The sequence below is a fragment of the Stegodyphus dumicola genome, chromosome 4, assembly GCF_044657685.1.
Source record: "Stegodyphus dumicola isolate Sdum_Otavi_A_Nest chromosome 4, ASM4465768v1".
NCBI classification, from domain to species: Eukaryota; Metazoa; Arthropoda; class Arachnida; order Araneae; family Eresidae; genus Stegodyphus; species Stegodyphus dumicola.
The window spans coordinates 241840873-241865553 of NC_140771.1; the positions used below are offsets into that span (position 1 = coordinate 241840873).

General features: G+C 32.6%; 1 protein-coding gene across 1 annotated transcript in view; it reads left to right on the forward strand.

The window, feature by feature from the left end:
* Positions 1 to 24681, forward strand: part of LOC118193461 (transformation/transcription domain-associated protein-like) — a 313501-nt gene that overhangs the window by 160120 nt on the left and 128700 nt on the right. The window contains exons 38-41 of the mRNA XM_085816144.1: positions 4129 to 4335; positions 7796 to 7984; positions 16734 to 16796; positions 23177 to 23362. Of these exons, the coding sequence (XP_085672270.1) occupies positions 4129 to 4335; positions 7796 to 7984; positions 16734 to 16796; positions 23177 to 23362 (645 nt within the window). The remainder of the gene's footprint in view (positions 1 to 4128; positions 4336 to 7795; positions 7985 to 16733; positions 16797 to 23176; positions 23363 to 24681) is intronic.

The window sequence follows — 24681 nt, forward strand, 5'->3', positions numbered from 1 at the left end:
GCATGAGTAAAATAAAGTATAACATAGTACAAAGTCCGAAATGCGAACGTCCATAATCCGGAACAATCTAAAATCCGGAGCTGAAAACCACCAACAACGTTTTCTCATAGGCTTGCTCATGCACATTTCATTCCCCCCTCCATGCATAATAAAACATCTGGAGAGTTCCGATTCTTAATTTTGCTTCGACACTAAATAAAATACCTTGTTATTGAAGAAACAATCATTTTAGCATAAATTTTTATGATTAGTAATTTGGTTCCGTTGCTGCATATCTGCTTGCCATACATCTCAAACCGAAACATTTCACATAGTTACATCGTTGATCTGAAACAAAGCTGGGGAATCATTATTTATTATATTTTCCTTTCATCACCGCATGTTTATCAAAACATAACAAATTGAGTAATGAGTTATGTAGTGATGCCTAAACAATTTTTTTAATGTTAGTAATTAAATAATAAAGGAGTGTGGTAACCTTTTCTGTTGACATTATGCTTCACGATGATTACAGATTTAAGTTAAATGCACAACCAACTTTCCATCAATTTTACTGTGATCAGTAAAATAATCAAAGACAGAAGATGCAGAGAGACTTTCCCTAAAGGCAGTACTATGAAGAATGGCTGATAAAAATCTGGCTATTGGAGGAAAAGCAGAAATTTCGTAAACAGACTCTTAACTTATGGTATGATATCCACAAATGACCCACAGAAGTATCTGTTTTTGAATGTGTAGTAGATATTTATAATTTATCTTTCTATTAAGCACCATACCCGGAACTCTAGAGCCATACATTATGAAAAGTTCAGTTCTTTGCTTATAGATAAGCGAATGTATGTTGAAGTTAGTAACATATTTGTTGCGTGCAATTTGACCCTAATATAGTTTATCACATTTCTCAATACATAAGTTAAATGTCACTTCAAAGAAAGTTTACAGTCAAGGAAAACCTGAGGGTATTTTTTATTCACAGCCAGTGGAGTTCTGTCAAAAAATAACTGAAATGCCTCTTAACAAATGTTTTAATTTTCAATAATCATGACTCTGGTTTTATCAGGTCCAGTTTAAAACCTTTTGACTAATGAGGCAAGGTTTAAGTTCTCTTTTGCATAGAAAAAGTAGTAGGAAGATGCCTATTCTAGAAGTAAATCAAGATATCACAACAAGCAAGTTTTTTAGGCTTAGGATCTTTAATAATAATACTCCGAAAAGGTAGGTCCAGAAACTGAGCCTTTAGGGAAAGCACTTGCAAGATTACAAAAGGATTCCAAACACCAAGGATTTACGCCCACTAAGGATTACAAAAGCTGATCCCAGCTGCAGTTTGCTCATCCTATCATTTAAAAAGTCAACAGCAAGAGAATGAATATTCCCTGAAAGTTTCAATTTTTTAACCCCTTCGCGGCGACTGTCACGTATACGTGCCAGCAACAAACGCACTTACCTACCGGCCGACACGCAGGCGTGCCAGAGGATTGTTCCATTCTCTACCGACTGTCACGTATTTGTGCCAGTACTTTGGAACGTTTTTCAAACTATAATTTCTGCCACAAGATGGCACTGTATGTCCATATGGTTTCAGATACATGTAAATTAGACCTTCTACTCGAAATGAGAGAAGCGTGACTCACATACACATGTTTTTGATTATATAAACAAACAGGGAAATAAATGTTTCCGAATGGCGTGATTTATGACGTCTCTTTAAATCGCACTTTATTTGCATGTGGTAGTTTTTTACTGTAAGTAGAGAAGTTTTATTTGCTCTAAAGCGTTGGGTATTTCGGTTTGCAGTTCAGTTTTTAGAAAATAATTAGATCTTGTTAGACGTGAATTCTTTGTTTTTACCGTTGCAATGTTGAAGCGTCGAAAATGTTTAACAGAGCATGAAATAGCAGAAATGATGCAAAATATTTCAGATATTGATTCTGAAATTCTGATATTCTGATATTGATTTTGAAAGATTAACTGAAAGACATTTCCCAAAACTTTGTTCAGAAGAGACTAATAAGAAAATGAGACGACGATGCTTCATTTGTTCACATTCACGGAAAAATCCTCCAAAACGGCAAATGAGTTATTACGAGTGCAAGGAATGTAACGTAGGACTGTGTGTAGGTCCCTGTTTTAAAATTTTTCATACGAAAAGAGAATTTTAAGTAATATATTTAGTTTTCAGATGTATAATGTTAAAATTCATAAAATGGCGAGTAATTAAAATAAAATGTGTAAAATATGCATTTAAACAAGAAATAAGGTAATTAAAGTATATATATAAAAATATTTATAAAGCATAAGCCGTTTAAATACTCTATAGAGCATTATTAAACAATGCGTTGATACTTCGGAAATTTCATGGATTTAGGCTTAGTAGCAAAAAAGCCCCCGGCCCTGGAGAGACGCTCGCGTAAGACACTGCCGGCCTCAGCGATAAGCGCGCGTTTTCGCTACCCGGCTCGAAGGGGTTAAGAAAGTTCAGGATACAAGGCCACCACGCATTGTTAAAGGTGCCTTTTCTATCAAGAAAAACCAAAGTAGTATGCAAATGTTCCTTTTCACCTCTCTGAACAGTCTCATTCAAGCATAAGAGAATGCCTTCAATACTCCTCTGAGGTGTAAAACCATAATGATAAAAAATCTCTTCAGCTCAGGTACTAGCAAAGTCTGTCAATAAAAAGGTTTTCCAAGCATTTACGTGTAGTAGGAAATAAGCTTATGGTGCTAAAGTTATCCAAATGAGGACCACTAGATTCATAACACCATATGCATAATTTTTTTTTTTTTTTTCCTTCTGCCCGATTTGAATATCAGTGATCAAAAGAAATGTTTTCCGGGAGTGTTTAACATCACTAAGCATTTGATGATATGCTTTTCTTTGCTGATAAGCATTATGTGATATACTTAGATACTAATATGTGTTCAAGACATTTATATTTATACAGTTCTCTGAGAGTCAGATTTCTACAACCCTGAAATCTGTGCCTAGAGGCATTAAGCCTCTTTTTCACATAACCAATTTCAAGAGACCACCAAGAAACATTATGTACACCATGATTCTTAACTAGCACTGAAAATAAAGATGCATGGAGAAGAGCAGAACCATGATCCTCAACAGCTGTATTTAACAAGGGACCATCAGTGCAACTGTTAAGAGTATCTATGGTATGTATGGCACAAGCAGAACAAAACTCCCAAATATAATGCCAGTTTGCTTTCTTTGTATAGAAAAGTTTAGTTTAGAATGTTTGGAGTATCTCATTAGACTGTAGAGATACAAAATTCAAAACCTATCATTATGCGATTAGAAAGGGGATTCATTTTCATACAGACACCAACTCAAAATATTTTGGATCAATAATTGTAACATCTGTGTAACTTGAACCCCGAGCTGCGTGAAAAGTGGGTCCGTAATCTTCGTTGATAACAAATAAGTTATTAGCAGAAATAAATTCACTCAGTTTATCTCAATGAATATCTGAATACGAATTAGGGACCATACTATAATTCATATTTCCTATTGGAGTCCATTAGCCAAACCAGTTGAATAAGATTTCTGTACGTAGAAACTTGACTAATTTTATGAGCGTCTAAATCAGTATTTTTTTAGGGTTGAGAGTGATATGAAAAAAGAGTGAACAAAGTCGTGCCAACAACAACATCCAGTGTGACCATGTTTATAATCAAGAATAGTAGAAAGATAATATGCTCTCGAATAATGATTGCCACCTTTACATAATGATGATTGCAAATGAATTGGAATCACAATAATGTCTATAAGTGGAAGGATATCCTGGAGAAGAGCTGTTCTAAAAGTGAGGCACCCAGACCAGTGCATAGTCAGTATTATCGGTTTCCATAAATGAGCTGTTGTGTCACAGGTTTAGATTTATGTAACTTTAGGTACACACACTTCAGAACTTGCTTATTTAACCTAACCATTATCATTTTGAGACTGAATGTTCTTCATCTTAAAGATATGATTAGTACAACACTCTGAAAAAGTGTGTGATTAGCATTCACTTTTTTATGTATATTATTTGTTTTATGATTGAAACAGATATTCCTCTTCTAGACTTGTTTTAAGTTTGGCTTTCGTTATTCTAAATTTGTTTTAATTTATTTTAGGTTTTCCATAGTTTATTAAAAGCGCATGCAACTGAAGTACGAGGTATTGTTCGTCAAGCTTTAAAGATTTTAACTCCTAAAATTCCTGAAAGAATGGATGATGGTAACAATATGTTGATGCATTGGACCAAGAAAATTATTGTAGAAGAAGGCCATTCCATCTCTCAATTAGTTCATATTTTGAATTTATTAGTTGATCACTATAAGGTACATATTTCTTTGCATTCTTTTGAATTCTGAAGCAAATTTCTCTCTTATTATTGCTAAATATGCATGCAAATGAGCCTCATATTATAAATTTTAAGTGTACTAAATATGGTCAATTCTAGAAATTCTGAATTCATATGTATTCTGATAACAAATAAGCTGTATAATTTTGAATGGCAGTAACTTCCCTATATGACCTTTAGCAAACTTAAGGGTTATTGCATTGATATATAATATTGGTTGTTATTGCTTGTACTGATATTAATGCTGTTTGAATATTCATGATGTAAAGCAAATGAATGATGTGTTATTAGCAGTTTTACATTTACCCAAATGTCTAAAAGAATTCTGGGAGTTTGTGATTCTCTACAAGACTGTGTTTTATTCATGCTTAGTATGATTGGGAGTTAAGTGTTTCTCTACAAGACTGTGTTTTATTTGTGCTTAGTATGGTATAAATTGAATTAGAAAAGAGGCAAATAAAAGCGATAGCTTTATATTCTGACTATTCTTGCATTGGAATGTTTCTTTGGAGATGTATGTTGTCATCCAAAAACAGGAATTCAGCTTCCATTGCAATTTTAAATAGTTGAATGTTTTGTGGCTAAATGACATTATGATGTCTATGGGCTATCTCTGTTCCTGATTTGTGTTGAGTGTACCCTCATGTTTCCTGATACAGTCAAAAGTCGTTAATCCAGACTCGTCAGGACTTCGGCTATTCCGGATTATCGATTTTTCCGGATTATAGATCATCAGTTTAAATCTGGTAAGATGGCTTGCAGAAAGTATAAAATTAAATATATAAAACCATAATTTATGAAATAAAGAACAATTATGATCTAAAGGGTATCAAAATTTACAAAAAAAAAAGCTTAATATTTATTTATTTACTTTATTAAACATTTCTTTCAATGTAAGTTGTTTAAGTTGCTTCGTTTTATGTAATAATACTTTCTCTTTAATTCTATAAACAGACATAATTTCTTGTTCAGTTACAAAGTTCCGCTGTTCAAGTCCCGTTAATTGCTGTGCCGAGAATACCGACTAACTCGTCAATCGAAATTTTTTCGTTTTCACTAACCTCTCTGTCACCTTCTTCATGTCTTTATCCATTTTTTGCAGCAATTCCACTTTTTGTTTGTTGGACATCAAAACATACTTTCGTTTTGTAGATCCTTTGGAAGTTCCAGCATCGGAAATTCTATTTGACATAATCGAAATTTCAAGTTTACTTTTATAAAATTGCTCTTACAGTCTGCAAAAATAATAAGCGGGATCCAATTCGAAGATTAAGGAACAACACAATCATTAACATTAACTGAAGTAGATAATTAGCTAATTTTAGCTTACACTGTCCGTTATACATTAAACGCGCAGGCGAAAACGTATTCTGCACTTGCACACGCATATGCGCAGTAGTCAAGGTCTTACATGCACGCGTAAAACGCTTGGCACATGCGCAGAAAATTTTTAGCTTTGAGGTCCGGATTATAGATCATTCCGGATTATGGGTGTCCGAATTAACGACTTTTGACTGTATTTGTTTCCAAGTGAACATGATTTGTAATTTTCTGTTAGAGCATAACAATCTATTTTTTTATTTTTTTCCCCTTTTAGCATATTTCTTTGATGACAAGTGTCACCCACTTTGTTTGGCTTCTTTTTTTTTCTTAAAATTATCTTTATTATCATTGCTCATGCAAGCACTTTATCATCTTTCTTTCTTTCTTTTTTTTCTTTTTTTCCAGCTGCAATAGATTTAACAATCTGGGATTTGCAAAGCTGCTCTTTCTTCAAAAAAGAGATATTTGTACAAAGAAAAATTGTGTTCTGTTTGAATAATAACCTAGTAGATATTCATTTACTCTCATTAACCAATTATTTTATTTTAATGATCTTTTTTATGTTTTTTTGTTTTATGTTTATTATTTTATGTTTTTCTCATTATTTTCCTGCCAGAATGCTAATTTCTTGTTTGCATGTATTCAAATTATTTAGAAAAGGCACAGCATTTAGTATTTAAAGGAATATTTTAGATTGTAGAATCAGAGCATGTTCTGCCTGCTGAAGGCCATGTTACTATTTGATTCTCTTGAGAGCAGTTTATCTGCAGCATTGCGTTATTCCCACCATCAGGTTTGTCATGCCAGTATTAGGTCTGAGCCAACATGCACATTATCTGCTTGTGTAGCCTTTGGGCTAACTACAATTTACTTAATTAAGTTCAATTATCTTACTTTTGATTTATGTCTTAAATGTTGGCTGGTTCTATAAGCACAAGCTGTGCCTTCTGTTGAATTATCCGAGTTAATAAAATTTTTTTGTCATAAATTCCATGACATAGCGAGAAGTTACTTAAGTCTTCAGGGTTTTCATTCAGTTTATGTTAGGAAAGAAAGTGAGACTCTATAACATCATGAAATTAAAATAGCACTCAAAAAGGCTGTACAATGTTTGTTCAGGTCTTGAAAAAAATGAATGTAAATGGGATAAACATGGCTTGCTGGATCATGCATTCCTTTCCTTACTACTGTGCAAATCATTTGCTTACAGTGTAAAGAGTTACTTAAGTTTTGTGAACTCTTGTTTCAAATGAATCACAATACAAATGGTTAATTACTAGAGATTAGGGACTTGCCAATTCTGTGGTATCTCAATGGCTAACATGCAAATCAATAGTCACTAGAAAATTGTGGAAATTTATGAAAGCTTATTCACAAAAAGAATAAAAATATATTGCAGGCCATGTTTTTCCATTACAGTTGTTTTCTACAGCATGTTGTTATTTTTTTGCTGCTTCTCATAATCATTATCAAAGTAATCATGAAACTAAAAGTGTGGGGAAAGAAGCAGACCAAAATGTGCCTTGTACGACTCTGAAAATGCATGATATGGCTTCTATAGAAAAGTGCATAGGATTTTATTGCTGCTTTGTTAGTGACTGTACTTTTGTGTATGTGTATTTCAAAAATGTTATTTATATTCTTTAAGTATATATTCTTAATATCATTGCTATGGAAGTAAAGTAAATTTATTCTTACACATATTCTTTGCGATGTCAAAAGGCTATAATCAATATTTTAAAAGAGATATTTTGTGTATTATTTCAGAAAATATCCTTTTGTGTTTGCGTCCATATTTATGTCTGCATTTTTGTCCTCCTTTTTGTACTGAAGGTTTTAAAAGGCTTTCATCTTGTTTTTGTTTTATTAGTACCATATTTTACCCCAAACTTTAATGTGGAAAATGTGAAACTCTGTGATAATCCAAAATGTTATTTTATTACTTCAAAAGAAATTTTCAGAGACCAAAAACAGTAATATGTTAAAATTAAAAATATTTGGTAAGCATTTAATTTCTTTTTTGTCGTTTTGTTATTATTATAGTATTAACTATATGAAATGTTTTTGTTTCATAAATTAAAGACAACACTTTATATAAATTACTAACTTTATAGGTTTATTATCCTGTGCGACATCAAATGATACATTACATAATTACCTCTGCAGACCAACTAGCATTTAGAGGTAATGCCAATTTAGAACATAAGCAATTGGCTGTGGATCTTACAGAAATCATAATAAGATGGGAAATTATGCGACTACAAGAACAACAGAAACTCCCCTCTGGAATTAATCCTATTGAAGTATGAAAATACTTTTTTTAATTTATTGCATATCTGAACTATTATATGAAATTTTAATATTCAGGTAATAATAAAAAATTTAATTAATCTGCAAATAGAGTGAATGCTAAATTTGATAATATTTATATCAATTATGTTATGATAATAAAATTTAGTTTGAAGTACAGAGACTGCATTTTGCACTTATTGCAGTTTGAGTTTGTGAATAAATGATAATTTATAGTTTTAATATACTTCTTATCTTTAAAAAAAAATTTTTTTTTAACTTTTGATGTTTTTGTTCTCTTATTTTGTGTATTATTTGCAAATGATTAAAGGTAAAATATTTCTTTTTACTTTCTTGAGATTTCTTATTTGGTATGCCACTATAAAATAATATACCAGAGATCCTAACATGCAAGATTTTGAAACGTTCTACTGTACCCTAAAAAATTCTGTAAGCGTACTACAGTCAAAAGTCGTTAATTCGGACTCGTCGAGACTTCGACGATTCCGGATTATCGATTTTTCCGAATTATAGATCATCAGTTTAAATCTCGTAAGATGGCATGCAGAAATTCTAAAATTAAAAATATGAAACCGTAATTTATGAAATAAAGAACAATTATGATCTAAAGGGTATCAAAATTTACAAAAAGAAAAGCTTAATATTTATTTGTTTACTTTATTAAACATTTCTTTCAATGTAAGTTGTTTAAGTTGCTTCGTTTTATGTGATATTACTTTCTCTTTAATTCTATAAACAGACATAATTTCTTGTTCAGTTACAAAGTTCCGCTGTTCAAGTCCCGTTAATTGCTGTGCCGAGAATACCGACTAACTTGTCAATCGAAATTTTTTCGTTTTCACTAACCTCTCTGTCACATTCTTCATGTCTCTATCCATTTTTTGCAGCAATTCCACTTTTTGTTTGTTGAACATTGAAACATACTTTCATTTTGTAGATCCTTTGGAAGTTCCAGCATCGGAAATTCTATTTGACATAATGGAAAGTTCAAGTTTACTTTTATAAAATTGCTCTTTCAGTCTGCAAAAAATAATAAGCGGGATCCAATTCAAAGATTAAGGAATAACGCAATCATTAACATTAACTGAAATAGATAATTAGCTAATTTTAGCTTACACCGTCCGTTATACATTAAACGCACAGGCGAAAATGTATTCTGCATATGCGCAGTAGTGAAGACCTTACGCGCACGCGTAAAATGCTTGTGTGCATGTCCCAACGCGGCGCATGCGCAGAAAGTTTTTAGCTTTGAGGTCCGGATTATAGATCATTCCGGATTATAGGTGTCCGAATTAACGACTTTTAACTGTAGTATATGTTACTGAATTGCACTTTTTATATAAAATAAAACTTCACTGCTTGATAAAACTTCAGCTAAACTTCAGCTTACCAGTATTCATCCCTTCCATTTCCGAATCATGTTAAAGTCAAAAAGAATTTTTTTTATTTTCAGAGTTAGTTTCATGATGAGATTTGCTCCATGTTCGTGTAAAAAAATTTAATGGAGATCTTGTATGCATTATCTCTCAATCTACCTAAGTTCACGGGATCATTTTAGACATCTGAAAGGCAATCAAATTGCTTAATGTATCCTAAAATTGCATGCCTAATAAAATAATGCTTTAGTGTTCTCTTTCCATGTTTTGCTAAAAAAATAAAACTTAATCAGAAAATAAGCCATGAGATTGATTTTCCAGGATGCTCATCCCAGTGTTTAGGTCATTACAGAGAGTTATTGCTGAAGTAGTACATATGTATCAACTGAAGTATAGACTCAACACATGAATGCACTTAATACTGAAAAACTTCACAATTCATTGTGATTTGTGTTATAATGGATTTGTGAGAAATAAACACTTTCTAAATTTTTTTCTTGGAATTTTTTTTGTTGCTTTTGTGTAGTCCATCATTATTAACAATTTTTGCTGTTAATCCTTTAAAGAATCTTCAAAGATTTAAAGGAAATGATATATTTATACTTAAACAAGATGAGAGTAAAAAAGAGGTACAAAAAAGAGATTGTGGAGGACTTCCAAGGTAAGAATCTTACAGCTTTCTTCTAAGAGAAGTTAAATCTCCAAAAATGGCAATCTGAATGCAGTAACTTGCAAGAGGCTGTGTTGTATGAAAAATTCATTGGATACAATCACCGACAAGTCTGTTGTCAGTGCAGAACTAGCTGGATGTAGAGACAAGAAATACTGATTTAACCCTTTGCGGTGCACTATACGTTAACGTCGAAATTTCAACAAAAAAGTTGTATGCAGTCTATTTTGTCCTAAAGGTGTCCTAAAGGTATTTATACAGGTAAAATTTTGTAAAAATTGCACTTACCGTTTTGATTCTGTGGGTTTTCCATGAGGTGGAACACTGCGCCGCCAGAGCTTTTAAAAATGCAACTAAGCGAGCATCACAGTGAAATCACGAAAATGAGTAGAAGCATTTGTATAAGAATGAAAAAACTCTGTATTATGTCTGTATACAGGGTTTCCTGGATATACACAATATTCTTGAATATATACGGATAAATGAGATAAATATCTGTGCACACAAGTCTTATATACAAAAATATTTACAAATTTTCCTATTTCTTAGCTTCATGAAATTGTTCAAAGCAAGTCACACCTTTTTGATGCAAGCACAAACCAAGTACGATTAAAATAATTAACTACGATTAATATTAACAATAAAGAAAAATAAGCCTATAATATATTCATAAACAAAAAATATCTACACAATTATTGAAAATAAATGGGAATGAGACTAAAAAGCCACAGCAAAAAAATTCGCACAGGTCTAAGTAAAGATGAGTCAAGCTACTTATGAAATTCCCGCCTAAAAACTACTCCCAAAAAGTTCGAGATGCCAATATTATGGCTTTCATAACATGAAACACACCTCACCCCTCAATACTGTTTTGTTTGAATTCATCCCCCCCCCCAAAAAAAAACAACGGAAACAGAAAACGTAAACAACGGATGTTTTCTCCTAAGCACAGATGTTCTCATTCGTAACAGCATGAGATCGCTAAAGGCATAGTGTTCTCGCTAATGGAACACCCGGGTTTATTCAATGATTCTGCATATGGTTTTTGTATGAAAGATTAAAAAAAAAATGTAGAACAAATAATTTGGAGTATAGCCAGCAAAATTATGCCTAATTTCTTTCCCAAATAAAAATTTTTATATCATTAAAAAAAAAAAGAGAAAATTACTTGAAAAAAGTGGATTTTAATAACACATAATAAATGAAAATTCTGTGTCTTTTTGTGATATGCTGCTATCTACTGTTTAAAAACAAAAGCTCAAAGTATATTATAAAGGCATTTTTATCTATTTCAATTGAATTTAAAGGTTTCAGAAGCGATTCAATGTGAGTGTTCCATGTAGTGGAGCACTGAGCTACAAAGGATTAAGGAGAGCTGTATAGCTAGACACGATACATTAAAGCTATAGAGTCACACACACCAAAAAAAAAAAAAAAAAAAAAATCAGGTATTTGACATAGAGAGCTTTTTTGACAGTGTTCCAGATGATGATGCTGTGATTCTACAGTAAAAGCATGGCTGTTTGGAAAGCTTGGTAAATGCCACATTTCAGATTTATAAACCTAGTTCTGAATTAGAGAGTATCCTTTCTGATTCAGTTTTTTAGCTGAGTATCTAAAAAACTGAATTCAGGTTAGAAAAGCCAAATAAATTTGAAAAATTTCTGCTTTAAAATTATAAAAATAACCATCTTTTTTGCTATGAACTTGAATATCAAAAGCCTAAATTTAAAGTAATAGTATAAGATTTTAAGAAAAGTAATACATTTCAGACATAAAACTCAACTTATTTCATAGGCATTAAACAAGAAAGCAAAACATCTGATCCGATTATGAATCTCCCCCCCCAAAAAAAAGTAATAATAAAAGCAAATTTTTCTCATTCTGATGGTTTTAACACATCAGGTTCAGCTTCTAACATTCTGAGCCAGAGCATTTTTTATTGCCTTCCAACCCCCTTTTTTTAAGATGCCAACCTTTTACTTAAAATATATAGAGAGAAAAAGAGAGATGTCTACACCAAACAGATGTTGAGCTAAAATCAGCATTTTATTGTTTTTTCTAAGATTTTTTATTGTATTTTTTGTTTCCTGCCATTTATAATGATGTTCAGTTGTGTTTCTCTATTTCATCTAGACCAGAGTTTCTGAAACTTTGTGGTGTGGGGACCTCATAAGTATTGTGCAAATCCGACACAGGCGGGAGTGAACTTATCAGTTTCTTCACTTGTACTGTAATATGCTATTGCAGTTTTGGGTCATTAACTTTAGTTTTTAAAGTAAAATTAATGTTTCTATTATAAAAAAATGCATCGAAACATTTTCATTTTTTTCTTTGTCTATATTGTCTTATCTTTATCTATTTTAAATGCATTATATAAAAATATTTGGTAATTGTAAAATTATTATAATAAGTTAAAGAAATATCAAAATTGCTAAAATTTTTAGTGACCCCCTAATGCAGGTTGGAGTTGCTACCCACAGTTTAAGAAACTCTTATCTAGATGGTTTATATTTATTTCATTTTTTCTACTTCTAAGATTGAGAAATGTCTCTAAAAAGGTTATACAGCTATTAAACAGAAAGAAAAAAAAAAAAATCTGTTTGAGAAGAAGAAACAATAAAGAAATACTCAAAGGTATCCAATTCTTTTAGTCCTAAGTCAAACAATGAGAACTATGCAGGCTCAGGAGCTTCAGCTACATATGATGGATATGTCATCTGATGCTAATCTTCATATAATCAGCTAGATATATCATCTAATGATTGTGAATTCAAATCCACTAAAAATACTGTACTTTCTGAAAATAATAACTTTGTGCATAAATTAAAAGATCAAGATCACACCTGTAATGCAGCTAAAAGTTTAGTTTTAAGTAATAATATCACACTCACAGCCAGGAATACTGAGAATATTGAAAGCAAATTTGAAAACTCAATGAAAATAAATGTCAACTACAATGATCCAGCATACTAGCCTAATAAATTATCAATAGATGAAAGTGATCACATCATTATGAGTGGACCACATTCTTTTAATAAATACTGAACTTTTCTAAGAGGTACAAGTAAATGTAGTTTCTCTTGACAGTGGTGTATAGGAAAATAAACAACAGTAAAAATTTTCTTAGAAGGTAGATTTTTTATTTATTTATTTTTTAATTTTGGGATCATCAATAAAATTTTGTCACAGAATTTTTTGCTTTCCTAGTCAGTCAAGATTTGGAAAATCTAGAATTTATAATTGGAAGCATACTCATGAATAGTTGCTTGAAAATTCAATAAGTACATTATCTATAATGTCTTAAGCAGTGGTCTCAAATAGGGATCCTGTGGGTCACATGCGATCCCAAAGCAATTTTAGGTGACCAGCCAATGCATTTGTTTTAATACAGTGCTTATAGATGTTAATATAGCATAAATTGACTGTGCAGTGGATTGCAAAATAGTGTTTATTATGAAAATAGAAAAGCCAGTAGTTATTATATTCCAACTGAATTTGAAGCTAGCGCTGGCACTCAGCCAAAATGTGTAACCCATAAAACAGCCGTCTGACAGACCCACAAAAGAAACTAAGGGGGAAAAAAGGAAATTAGTCATCACATGTCATGCAATAATGGTTTAAAATTTAATTGTGAACAATACTAGAGGCATATAGTTTATATTTATGTGCGCAATTCCTTTTGAATGTAAAGGAAACATAATGAATCGATTTACGATGTCAGTTAAATTGAAAAGTTATAGACTTTGTATGCCAAGCCACATGATTGGGCAACGGTAGGATGTTGGCACAACCAGTAAATTTATTCACCAGGCAACAGGTGGCAGAATTTTTATATTCTAGTGTGGCCTTTGTTTTCTTAATGAGTTGGTACTTTAACTAGTTAGTAAACTGCAGATACGTCTACATAATTCATATTGCTTGAGACAAAACTAATATACAGCTTGCAAAACTCGCAATTTGTGGTTGTCATTAGATGTAAGTTACAACAATACCAATCATTTGAAATTGTGCATAATATTTAAGGGTTGCTGTTATATGAGAATTCATTTTGTTGAATTGAAGTTGTAAACAAAATTATAATTGTGATTTTAATGAAGAGATTAAACTACAAAGCACATATCTTTAACAAAGGGCAAAAGAAAAGTGATAAAAGAAGCATGTGCTTTCCAAGATAAATGGAAAAATATGTGCTTTTGTAGTGCTGTGCACATTAATATTATGTTATTTTATTCATAATAAGAGAATATCATTTCCAAAAGTGTATAAGTGATACCATTATTACGAAAGGAATCATAAAGAAAAATTTGAAATTTTGGAAGATAAACTGTAGGAAGAAAAATTGTAATTTTTTTAATCTGGCATACAATAAATATTTTCCTAATGGAAATAAATCCAGTGAACTGTTCATATAAACTTTGCTATCATGCATATCAAGGCAAAAAGATCAAAACCATTTAATGATGGTAATTTAGATTCTCTTGAAGATTGTTTGATTAAATTTCTTGAATTTCTTGACAAAAAAAATTGTTATTTACAAATATTAGTTTGTCAACTGACACATTAAGAAAAGTTAGAATATTGTTTGCAGCATATGAACTCCCAAGAATATCAGAAAATTTTAACAGTAATTGAACATTTTAAATTAAATTGAACATCTTTTTGGAAGATAAAGTATATTTTATCAGCAGTAGGTTTACTATAGATGACCTTCTGTTATTTTTAAGTCTTCATAGAATTTATTCCAAAATGACATTCCACAAAAAAGAGTCGTATATTGTCTCGGTTTAGGGCGGATGAAAGTATGGAAACAATTTTTATGCAGTTTCCAGCATGCCAGCAAAAAATTATTTTTGTACTCAGAAGTTAGGTAAAATTAAAGGTGCAGTCAACAATTGATGAAAATCAATTGTACCCGAAGATTATTGGAGCAAATCTATGTTATTAAACATCATCTTGTTTTTTTTTTTTTTTTTTTTTTTTTTTTTTTTTAAGGATTGCATCTACTAGAGAGCCATTGAAAATTGGTAGTTGTGTTTTAACTGATGACAGTGAACTACTCCCGTACTTGCTATGCTATGCATTTGCTTTGTGACCTACCTACAGACAATAACTAACCTGGTTCGGAGGAATACAGCTATCCTTTATAACAGACTTACTAGACTCCCAAATAGTATTTCTCTTTGCCGATTTCGACAGAGTACGCAATTTAAAGGCTCAGAAGAGCTTCATTCAGTGCTTCTGGGAGAATTCTGAATATAATGCAATTAACGAAAAGGCCTATGAATTGTTAACTCATACAAATCCATTGGAGTTCATGGTTCTCAATGTCAGGTTGGACTCTGAATGTGAGAAAAAAATGACCTATGTACAACTGCTGTTTGTGCCATCACTTTGAAAACCATTAATACTTGCTATCCTCCTGGTGAGTGGCTTCATATTTATAGTGATGGTTCCCTTTTGTATTTCACCCAAGGCACTAGTGCTGGCATCTTCTGTGATCTGTTTTCCTTTTATGTACATGTTGGCTCTTATATAACCCATTTTGACGGTGAAGTGGAGGCCATCCTTGTACCCTTTCAATAGCTTTCTGCCCATCTCTCTCCTCTTGGTAAGGCTGTAATTTTATCGGACTCAAGTTCTGCTGTTAAGAGTCTTTATCAAGTAGTTACGTAGGTAAACAAAGTGCTCATGTCTAGAACTGCAGGAAGCTGTTGAGCAGAATTCAGATGAAAGTTGGTTTCCAGTGGGTTCCATCACATTGTGGCCTTTGGGGAAATGAGATGGCGGATCTTTTGGCAAAGAAAAGGTACAGATTTTCTGCAAAAATATTCCAGAAACCTATCTCTTCACTCTGCTAAACTTGAAATTAATAGGATTTATAAAAAATCCTTTTGTAATGCTGCTGTTATTGCTACTGAAAATAAGTCATGTAGGGTGCTGTTGAAAGCCAACTGTGTCTCAGACTCTCCTCATGCTACTGCTGTGGTTGAGTTTAGACTATTGACTGGACATGACTGCCTTGGTACTTGTTTGTTTCATTTTAATCTGACTGCCTCACCTGTATGTGCTTTGTGCGATTCTGCACAAGTCATGGACGCTGCTTATCTGGATGTGTGCTCTGCACTTAAGAGTTTGGACTGTATTGTAAAGAAGTATTGGAGAGCTCGTTGCCTAATGACCTGATGGTCAATGGCCAGGCATTTGATGAATAAAATAACAAATGAAACTGCATATAGCAGATATATCATACACTTCTGTTTTTCAATATTTAAAATTAATGTTTTGCTCATATAAATTATATTTATCTTGTCTTTCTATGTTTTCCTATTTAATTAGTAATTGGCTTATCTCATTTTGTTAATTTATCACTTTTGTTTTTTGCACACTTTACTTGTTTTTGCAACTCTGAAATTAAAGAGGTAAAATAAAAATTCCATGTACAGGCTTAATGAGTTGTCATAGATTTCTCTAAATTCCTTTTGTTATGCGACTTCAAAAATATTTGAGACTTATTAAAAGACTATCAATTTTATTTGCAATTAGATTTCATTAAAGTAATATGTTATTGTGCTATTGCTATGACTGTTATTTGATACTCAAAATATCATAATTTTTTTAAGAAACTTAGAGGAGCCTAATATCTGTATTTAATTATTAATTTTGTTTTGAGATTTTGGTTTTCCTTTCTTTTAGATGTCTGAAATTTTTGAAAGAAAATCAAAGCTTTCTCTACTAAATTTTCGTGAAGGACTTCTAGTAAGTATGGCATAATTTAACGTATGCATGTAATTCTTTTGTTGAAATGAATGTAAGATATGTATTTTCTTAAAAACAGTAGCCTATACAGATGGAGGACAAAATAATATGAATACCTGTGAAATAATGGAAAATCTTTGTTAATAGGGGGTTGGACCTCTCTTTGACTGAAGTACAGATTGAATGCGATGTGGAATAGATGCATAAAGGTCATGGACAATATTTAAAGGAATATTAAGCCATTCCTCCTGCAGAATGGTCTCTAATTACAGTCCAGATGGAGGTGGAAATCGGGAATGAAGTTTGGACTCCGAATATGCCAATAATTGTTCAATAATATTCAAGTCCGGAGACTGAGGGAGCCAAGCAAGATGTTCAGTTGCATCGTCATGCTCTTTGAACCATTCTTGAATACACCTAGCAGTGTGGAAAGGGTCTTGTCGTCTTGAAAAAGCTGTCGCTCCCCAGGGAATACAGTCTGAACAAAATCTGGATGGACAGGATCCCTTAGAATGCTAAGATATGATTGGATGTGATCGTCCCATGCAGAATAACAAGTGGCCCAAGACCGCGCCAAGATATCGCACCCCATACCATAATGTTGCCACCCCCATGCTTCACAGTCAGCAAGAGGCAGTCAGGATGAAACGCTTCTATGGGCGTTCTCCAGACATAAATGTGTCCGGTCATTCATCTGACCATATTACCTGTGACACTGATGTGGGAGCCAGCCTTTGTGATCTCTGCACCATTGGTATCGCTTGAAAGCATTAGTTGATGTCACCAAGGGTTTACGAATTGCCACTCTGCCATAAATGTTCGCAGCATGAAGTTCCCTTTTGCAGTTTTTGTTGAAACAGGATCCTGGAGATGACTGTTCAGTTTGTATGTTATCTCGGATAACCATTGCTTGTGCTTTCAGGCTACTATGCGCTTCAAGACCCGTCTATCCCTATCAGTTAGCTTTGACTTTTGGCCACTGTTGTGCTTTGAAGACGTTGTCTTACCCTCTTTTGTATACACAGTCATAACGGCTGATACCATACTCCTTGCACACCCCACAAGATTTGCTATGTCCATAACTGATGCTCCACTTAAATGCGCTCCAACTATCATTCCTCTTTGGAACTCTGACAGGTCTGACATTTTAACTTCTCACAGACAGTTCGATCGAAGCATGCAACGCAGGTGACTGCTGTTGAGAGACTGATACCTTCCTTTTCACTCTCACTAGGTGGCAGAATTCTGTTGCAGGTGCCGTGGCTGTACTGCAGGTATGAAATATGTCATACTTTTTCACAGTTGTTCGAATTATTTTGTCCTCCATCTGTGTCAAATACAGTTATTAGTCACTAAAAATGAGGATGTCAATTTGTATCATTTAGTTTTGATCCAAATATGCAGCAGATTAATCCAGGAATTTATATTCTAGTCAAAGGCTTCCATGTATATTTTCACAATCTAAATCACTGATAAAGGATTTTATTAGGAAGTATCACAAATTTCTCTTTTGGGTATATTGTATTACATAGCTGAATCATTTATGAATTATCTGAAAGTGTATTTCATAGAAAGTAAAACAAATTTAGGTTCGTTAATGTAATGATCATTTTTGTAGCAGATACAGACAAGTATGTGAACGGATTTTGTTCTCAAACAACATGACATACTATAATCTACAGAAGCTTAATTCTCTATAAAAATATAGATGTCGACATATTACAGAAATTGCTTGAAAATACATCTAATTTCAACTAAATACAATTAGTTAGCTATGAATGTATAATAAAATGGCTTAGAAAACATAATATGCACTATATAGCTAAAAATTGTGAAACAACCTTATTATTAATAAAGGTTTGCTCCCTTTTGCTCTTACTACATCCTTTAGAGTAACTCATCACTGAATTTTTGTAAAGTGCTGTTGGAAATGTTTTCCATTTCTTATGGATCATGGCTAACTAATCAGAAGCTGTAATTGGTCAGATATTTTTGAAGCATGGAAAAATCTTTTTTTTTTTTTTTTTTTTTTTTTTTTTTTGTGGTCATGATGAGGACTTTGTATTAATCATTTGTTGAAACTTATCGTACAAGTAACATCTGACAAGTCTGTGAATTTTTATCATGATAAGGAACACAGGATTGTGTCTGTCATTGACATGAACATGAGCAACTTATAGGACAGTATAACTTTGCTCGATTCCATCCCGACTTTGAAGGAAAATTTCCAAATAGACGGGTCCTAGGGTGTCCCGCTTCACTTCCTGTACCACAAAACCTCTCAAAAGGGCTCACCACGTATTGTGCGGCGCTGCTTCAAATACACTATACACTTACTAGCATCCAAGCCTTCTCTGGAATTCAAACCTGGACCCAATGATACTGCAGCCAGCAGTGCTAACTACTATATTGACTAGATTGGCAAATTAATCATTTAACTTATATGCCTGCAAAACATGCAAATTCAGATTTACTGTATAAATTAATAGGAAATAAGACACGCTTTATTCAAAAGTATTGGCACAATGTAGAAAGCACTATGGTAATAGTTTATATCACTTTTTATTATCAATATTCTAAAAGCACTGTGGTAATAGTTTTTGGCCGCTTTTGACGATTCTAAAAGCACTGTGATAATAGCTTTTGTCACTTCTGACTATTTTATAGTTTCGTGTACACCAGAATTTCAAAAAGATATCAGACTGTTTGACCCTGAGACTAAAATTAAAGGTCCCAGTCAGGAATGAAACAGCTTCAGATTTTAATGTTCCTGCCTTTAGTTTCATTGTCACTCCAAAACATTCTATTCCTTGCATAATGGTTTGTTCCAACATCCCTGTTAGAATGTCAGTTAATCACTTTATAGGATTCCTTTGTCAATCAACCTTCATTAGTCCTGTTCATTGTTATATGCATTATTATACACAGTATGAAGAATTGGCAAGTTTTATCACTGGTATTTGAGCAGTCAAAAAGAAAGTAGTGCTATTACTGGTTTTCATTCCTTATCTGTGATAGCATTTACCATATTTCCTAAGTTCTTTGAGTGTTTTGGAAAGTAATGGGTCTTGCATTTTCCTTCTTCTGATTTTTTTTAACTAGCTTTTTGGTTTATAAAATTGATTTCTTGCTTCCTTGCCAGTTTATAGATAATATTTCTCACCAAAAAATCATGGAACTTTAAAGAGATATTTTGCTACTCAAGTAATTTCAGCTTTCAGTTAGTCTCAGCTGTTTCCATTTAGTTATTGTAGCATGTCTGTGATGATTATGCATTGCTGTCTTGACTGTTATAGCAGTGAATAACTGTCACTACATTTTATGAAAAAGTCTGCTTGAAGCTAAGAGATTTAGCTCATAAGATATTTCTGCTATCCTGAAAACTGCTGCTGATTAAGATAGAATTAAATATTTCTTTATTAAGCTTCTTTTTATTTTCTATTTTTTTTCTATTTCATTATTTGATTTCTAAATTATAGTGGCTAAGAATGATAGGACTGTATTCTTCTGTGGATGCACATGTATTTTAACATATCTAGTGTTTTTAACTTAGGTTGATCGCTAGTACAGTCATACATATATATGCATACATACACTGTAGCAAGAGTTATGCATTAATGCTGCTGATTTCAGTAGTCATCATATAAAATTGGGTAGGAAAGAGATGAAAATCACACAAGATTTCGTAACAGGCTGGATCGTTTGCCCACACCTGCTGTAACATTTCAAGTGTTTCATTATGGCTATTTGCCAGTTTCACAAAATTCAGTCGCATCGCTGCCATATAATCATGGAAATATTTTTCTCATATGACATGACAAAACTTAGCAAACACTATATACATGGCTGTCCAACTTCAGGTTTAAGCTCATAATCTTCACAAAACCTAAAAACAGGATTGCCACTGCTAATTTTTGGGAAGAAAGCAATTTGAAATGTCTTTCAATTAGTCTTGCATTAAAGTTTGTATATGCAAAATTTCATTTATTGATGAAAAAGTGCATATTTTGGATTTTAACTGTCAAACGTATGTGTGTTTTTAATTTTTTAATGAGTATATTTCTATTCCGTTATTTACTGTCAGTTGCTTGCAGGGTCATAATTAGAGACTTGGGGGTTCAGGGCAACAGATGATAATGGGACCCAGTCTTTATGCTTTGTCCCAAACTTAACTTTTTTCCTAGTTATGGTTGATCATTTTAATAATAATTAAGATAGCTTGATACTCTTTAACTGAATGAAAATATTTTTGATAATGTCTCATTCATGTATTCTATCATATGTATGTTATTTCTGAATGCTGTTAAGTCCTATTATGTCAAAAAGAATATGATAGCTGAAGCTATTTGACATCATACACACCATAATATTAAACATATACAATATAATTAAGTTAAAATGTTTACTAGCAAATTATTCAGTACACTTTATTTTTATGCTTGAATAACAAAATCTCTATTGTCTAACTGCTAAGAAAGCCAACTAATTCATTATTTTTATTAAGTAGTTTTTTTTAGTCTCAGGTATTTTCAAATGAGAGCCAAATTGATTGTGATCTTTCCTGTCCCATTCTGCTACACAAATAGTTATTATTATTATTCTTGCTTCTCCATTTCTTCTTGTTCCCCCCTTTTTTTTATTTTACTTTTAGTTTTAAGACTGATTGTTCAACCATTAACTACGTAATACATGCTGTGCATGTAAAATTGTAGTAACTAATCAGAAGTAAAACTGATTGATTATGTAACATGAGTAAAATTGAAACGCTATTTATTATCAGCAATCCTGAACATAGAAAAGCTGTCTGGTTGATCTTGCTTGTAGTCATATGTTTTTCTCAAAGATTAAGCGATGCATGTCTAAGTACATGCCATATTAAGGCGAAACCACGAATGGCTCATTAAATCAGTTATGGTTCCTTGGATGGTACCTTACTACTTGGATAACTGTGGCAATTCTAGAGCTAATACATGCAGCAGAGTTCCGACCCTCTGGGGATGAGCGCTTTTATTAGAACAAAAGAACCGGGCCTCATTTCCATATCATGTGGTGTAATAGTACAAAATGCATTCTGTGCATGCATCAGCGTCAGTTACTATGCAAACCTGGGGCACCATGGTAATTACAACATTTGTCATCTGATAATTTATTAAAAGATTTCATTTGTGGTTTTTAAAAAATGGTTTAAAAAAAGACTACTGTAATCTTTTTTTATTGCGCTATCCAAAAGGTTCTGTGGTTTTTTTTATGATAAATACAAATAAAAGCAGTACAAAATGACATAAGCAAATTTCATTGGAGTATATAAACACTGTTTTCTACTATGATTTTGGCCATGTCCCTGCCAGATGAAAAATTCCTCTTTTAAGAAAGATGTTAGGTTTTTGTTTGTGAAAAAGTTATCGAGGTGCTGTTTGATGCTCTTCAAAAAAGTTAACTCTAGGCCATTCAGAGAATTTTGAAATGACTTGAAGCGACGAAAATTTGACCAAACAAGTTCAAATGAATGTGAGAGGTGATACAAAACATCTGAACTGTACTGAGTAAGTTTTCGTCTCTTCATTGATGTGTGGTCAAGCATTGTCATGTTGAATGAGAGGACCTAAAAAATCTCAAAAATAGATGAATTTCAAGTGCTTTGCTTCAATTTCTTCGTTTGAAATGACCATTTAGGAAGAATATGTTTTTCAAATTTATTGTCTAATTTGGTGGCAACAATTCTTAGCTATTCCTGTATAGTCTCGTCATACGCTAAGGGCATACACATTACTTTCTTGGGATGCAACCCAATCTTGATGGTACTGAAGTACTGAACCCATATTTTGTAGCAGCTTACATACCAGATCTTCTTTACATAATCGTGCACAGCACTTTTTAGAATATTTAGACTGTGTGATAGTTCCTGAGTTGTATAACGTGGATTTTCAGTGATAGCTCCTTATAATAGGCCCTTGTTTACACTGGATGATCATCCAGAGCGGATATCATCAAATTGAAGTTTCCGAGTCTTTACTTCCCAAACTCCCTTTAAACTTTGTCATCAGAAACTGCATTTTGTACATATATAGCTCTACAAGCTGTCAGACTAGCATTTTTCCCTTTTTTAAAATAAAAGAGCATAACATGAAGAAAATTAACTTTTGGGTTCTTCATACATAGTACTACACTGGGGAGAAAAATGACACAACAATACGTACAATAATTAAGCAGCATGAACAGAAAAGGTGATATTTAAATATCTGCTTCAATCAATATTACTTCTTATCAGCAATAATAAAATAGTTAGAAGAAAATCCTCTTTGATTTGAAAACTCGCAAAACTTTCTGCATGACTCCATTATATATATATATATATGTTATTATTTTTTTTATTTCTATAGCCTATTGAACATCACATAGAACGCCTGTTCGAAACATCAAGGATTACTGTGCAGCCTGATTTGCCTGAAAATAGAAGAAGCAATAGCATGCCTGATTCTCATAAATTATTATGCATTGATTCTAAAGCTGTTGAGAGAAATGATGCTTATGCTGTTGTTAATTTTCTCTTCAAACTAGCATGTCTTGTAAGTTAAGCATGTAATTGCATCTTTTTTATACATTAATATTATTTGTATTAATTGTTATGCAGATTTATTCCAATTTTACTTCTCTACTCACGATTATTTTATGAATAACGCACTACTGATCACTGAAATCTCTGGATTTTGAAAATTGTTCACATGGTGTATTGTTGTTTAATTACTTGATATTATTCTGAACTGTGAATGTCACTATGAAATTTTTGAGATACACATATTTTTTTTTTTAAAGTTATGAAATTTTAGTAATGTTCAAAGTAGTCTCTTCCATAATCAGCACACTTCTGTAGGCGAATTTTCCAAAGATTAAATGCCTTAAGCCATTCATTTCATGATTTCGATGAAAAGAGCATTTATACCCTCATTAATCTCATCTTCAGAATGAAAAAAATGTTCATGTAAGTTCTATTTTAGATTGAAAAATAACCAAATGTCACATATAGCTAGATCATGTGAATAGGGTGGATGTTCTGTTACTATGATGTGTTTTTGTTCAAGGAACTCAACTGTCAATCTTGCTGAATGAGAAGCATTGTCATGGTGGAGCATGAGTCCTCTAACATTCACTTTTTGAAAAATTTCTGGAAGACTTTTAGTGATGTACCAGTTAGTTGTAGTTATCTTCTATCCTTCCAGCTCAGTGACTTTGACTAGTCCTGTACTTCTGAATGGCATACATTACTTTTTCCATGGTACGTTGTCTTTTCACCGTCATGGGCATGGGATCATCTTCAAAGACCCATGCTTTACTTTCTTGACATGTTAGAATGCCAAAAAATGGAATCTATGTTTTATCACCAGTTACAATTTTAATAATATGATGGCTACCATCTTTAAGTAATTTAAAGTTTTTTTTTTTACTGATTCTGACATGCTCCTCTTTTTGGTGCTCAGTTAAATTATGAGGAACCCAATGGCAAACTAGTTTTTTCAGTTCATGAATATTTTTATGTGTGGCAGCGGTTCCAATGTTAAGTTCCTTATATATCAATTGATTGGTGCAGCTGTTGTCATGAATTAAGATTTTCTGCCTGGCAGACATATTATCCGGGATTACTGCCAACAACAACTTTCCTGTATGTTCTTCATCCTAAGAGAGTTGCAACCTCTGTGAAATTTTGTAGAACATCTGAGTACAATAGCACAAAATGGACCTTCATTTCCAAATGCTAATTGTAGATGTTGAATGCAGTTTCCTTAATTTAGTTCCACTTTAAAATCATAGCAGGATAATACTCTCCCATGAACTCCATTTTTCCATCTGACTAAAATTTATTCTATGCTTAACTACTTCCATTTCTCCA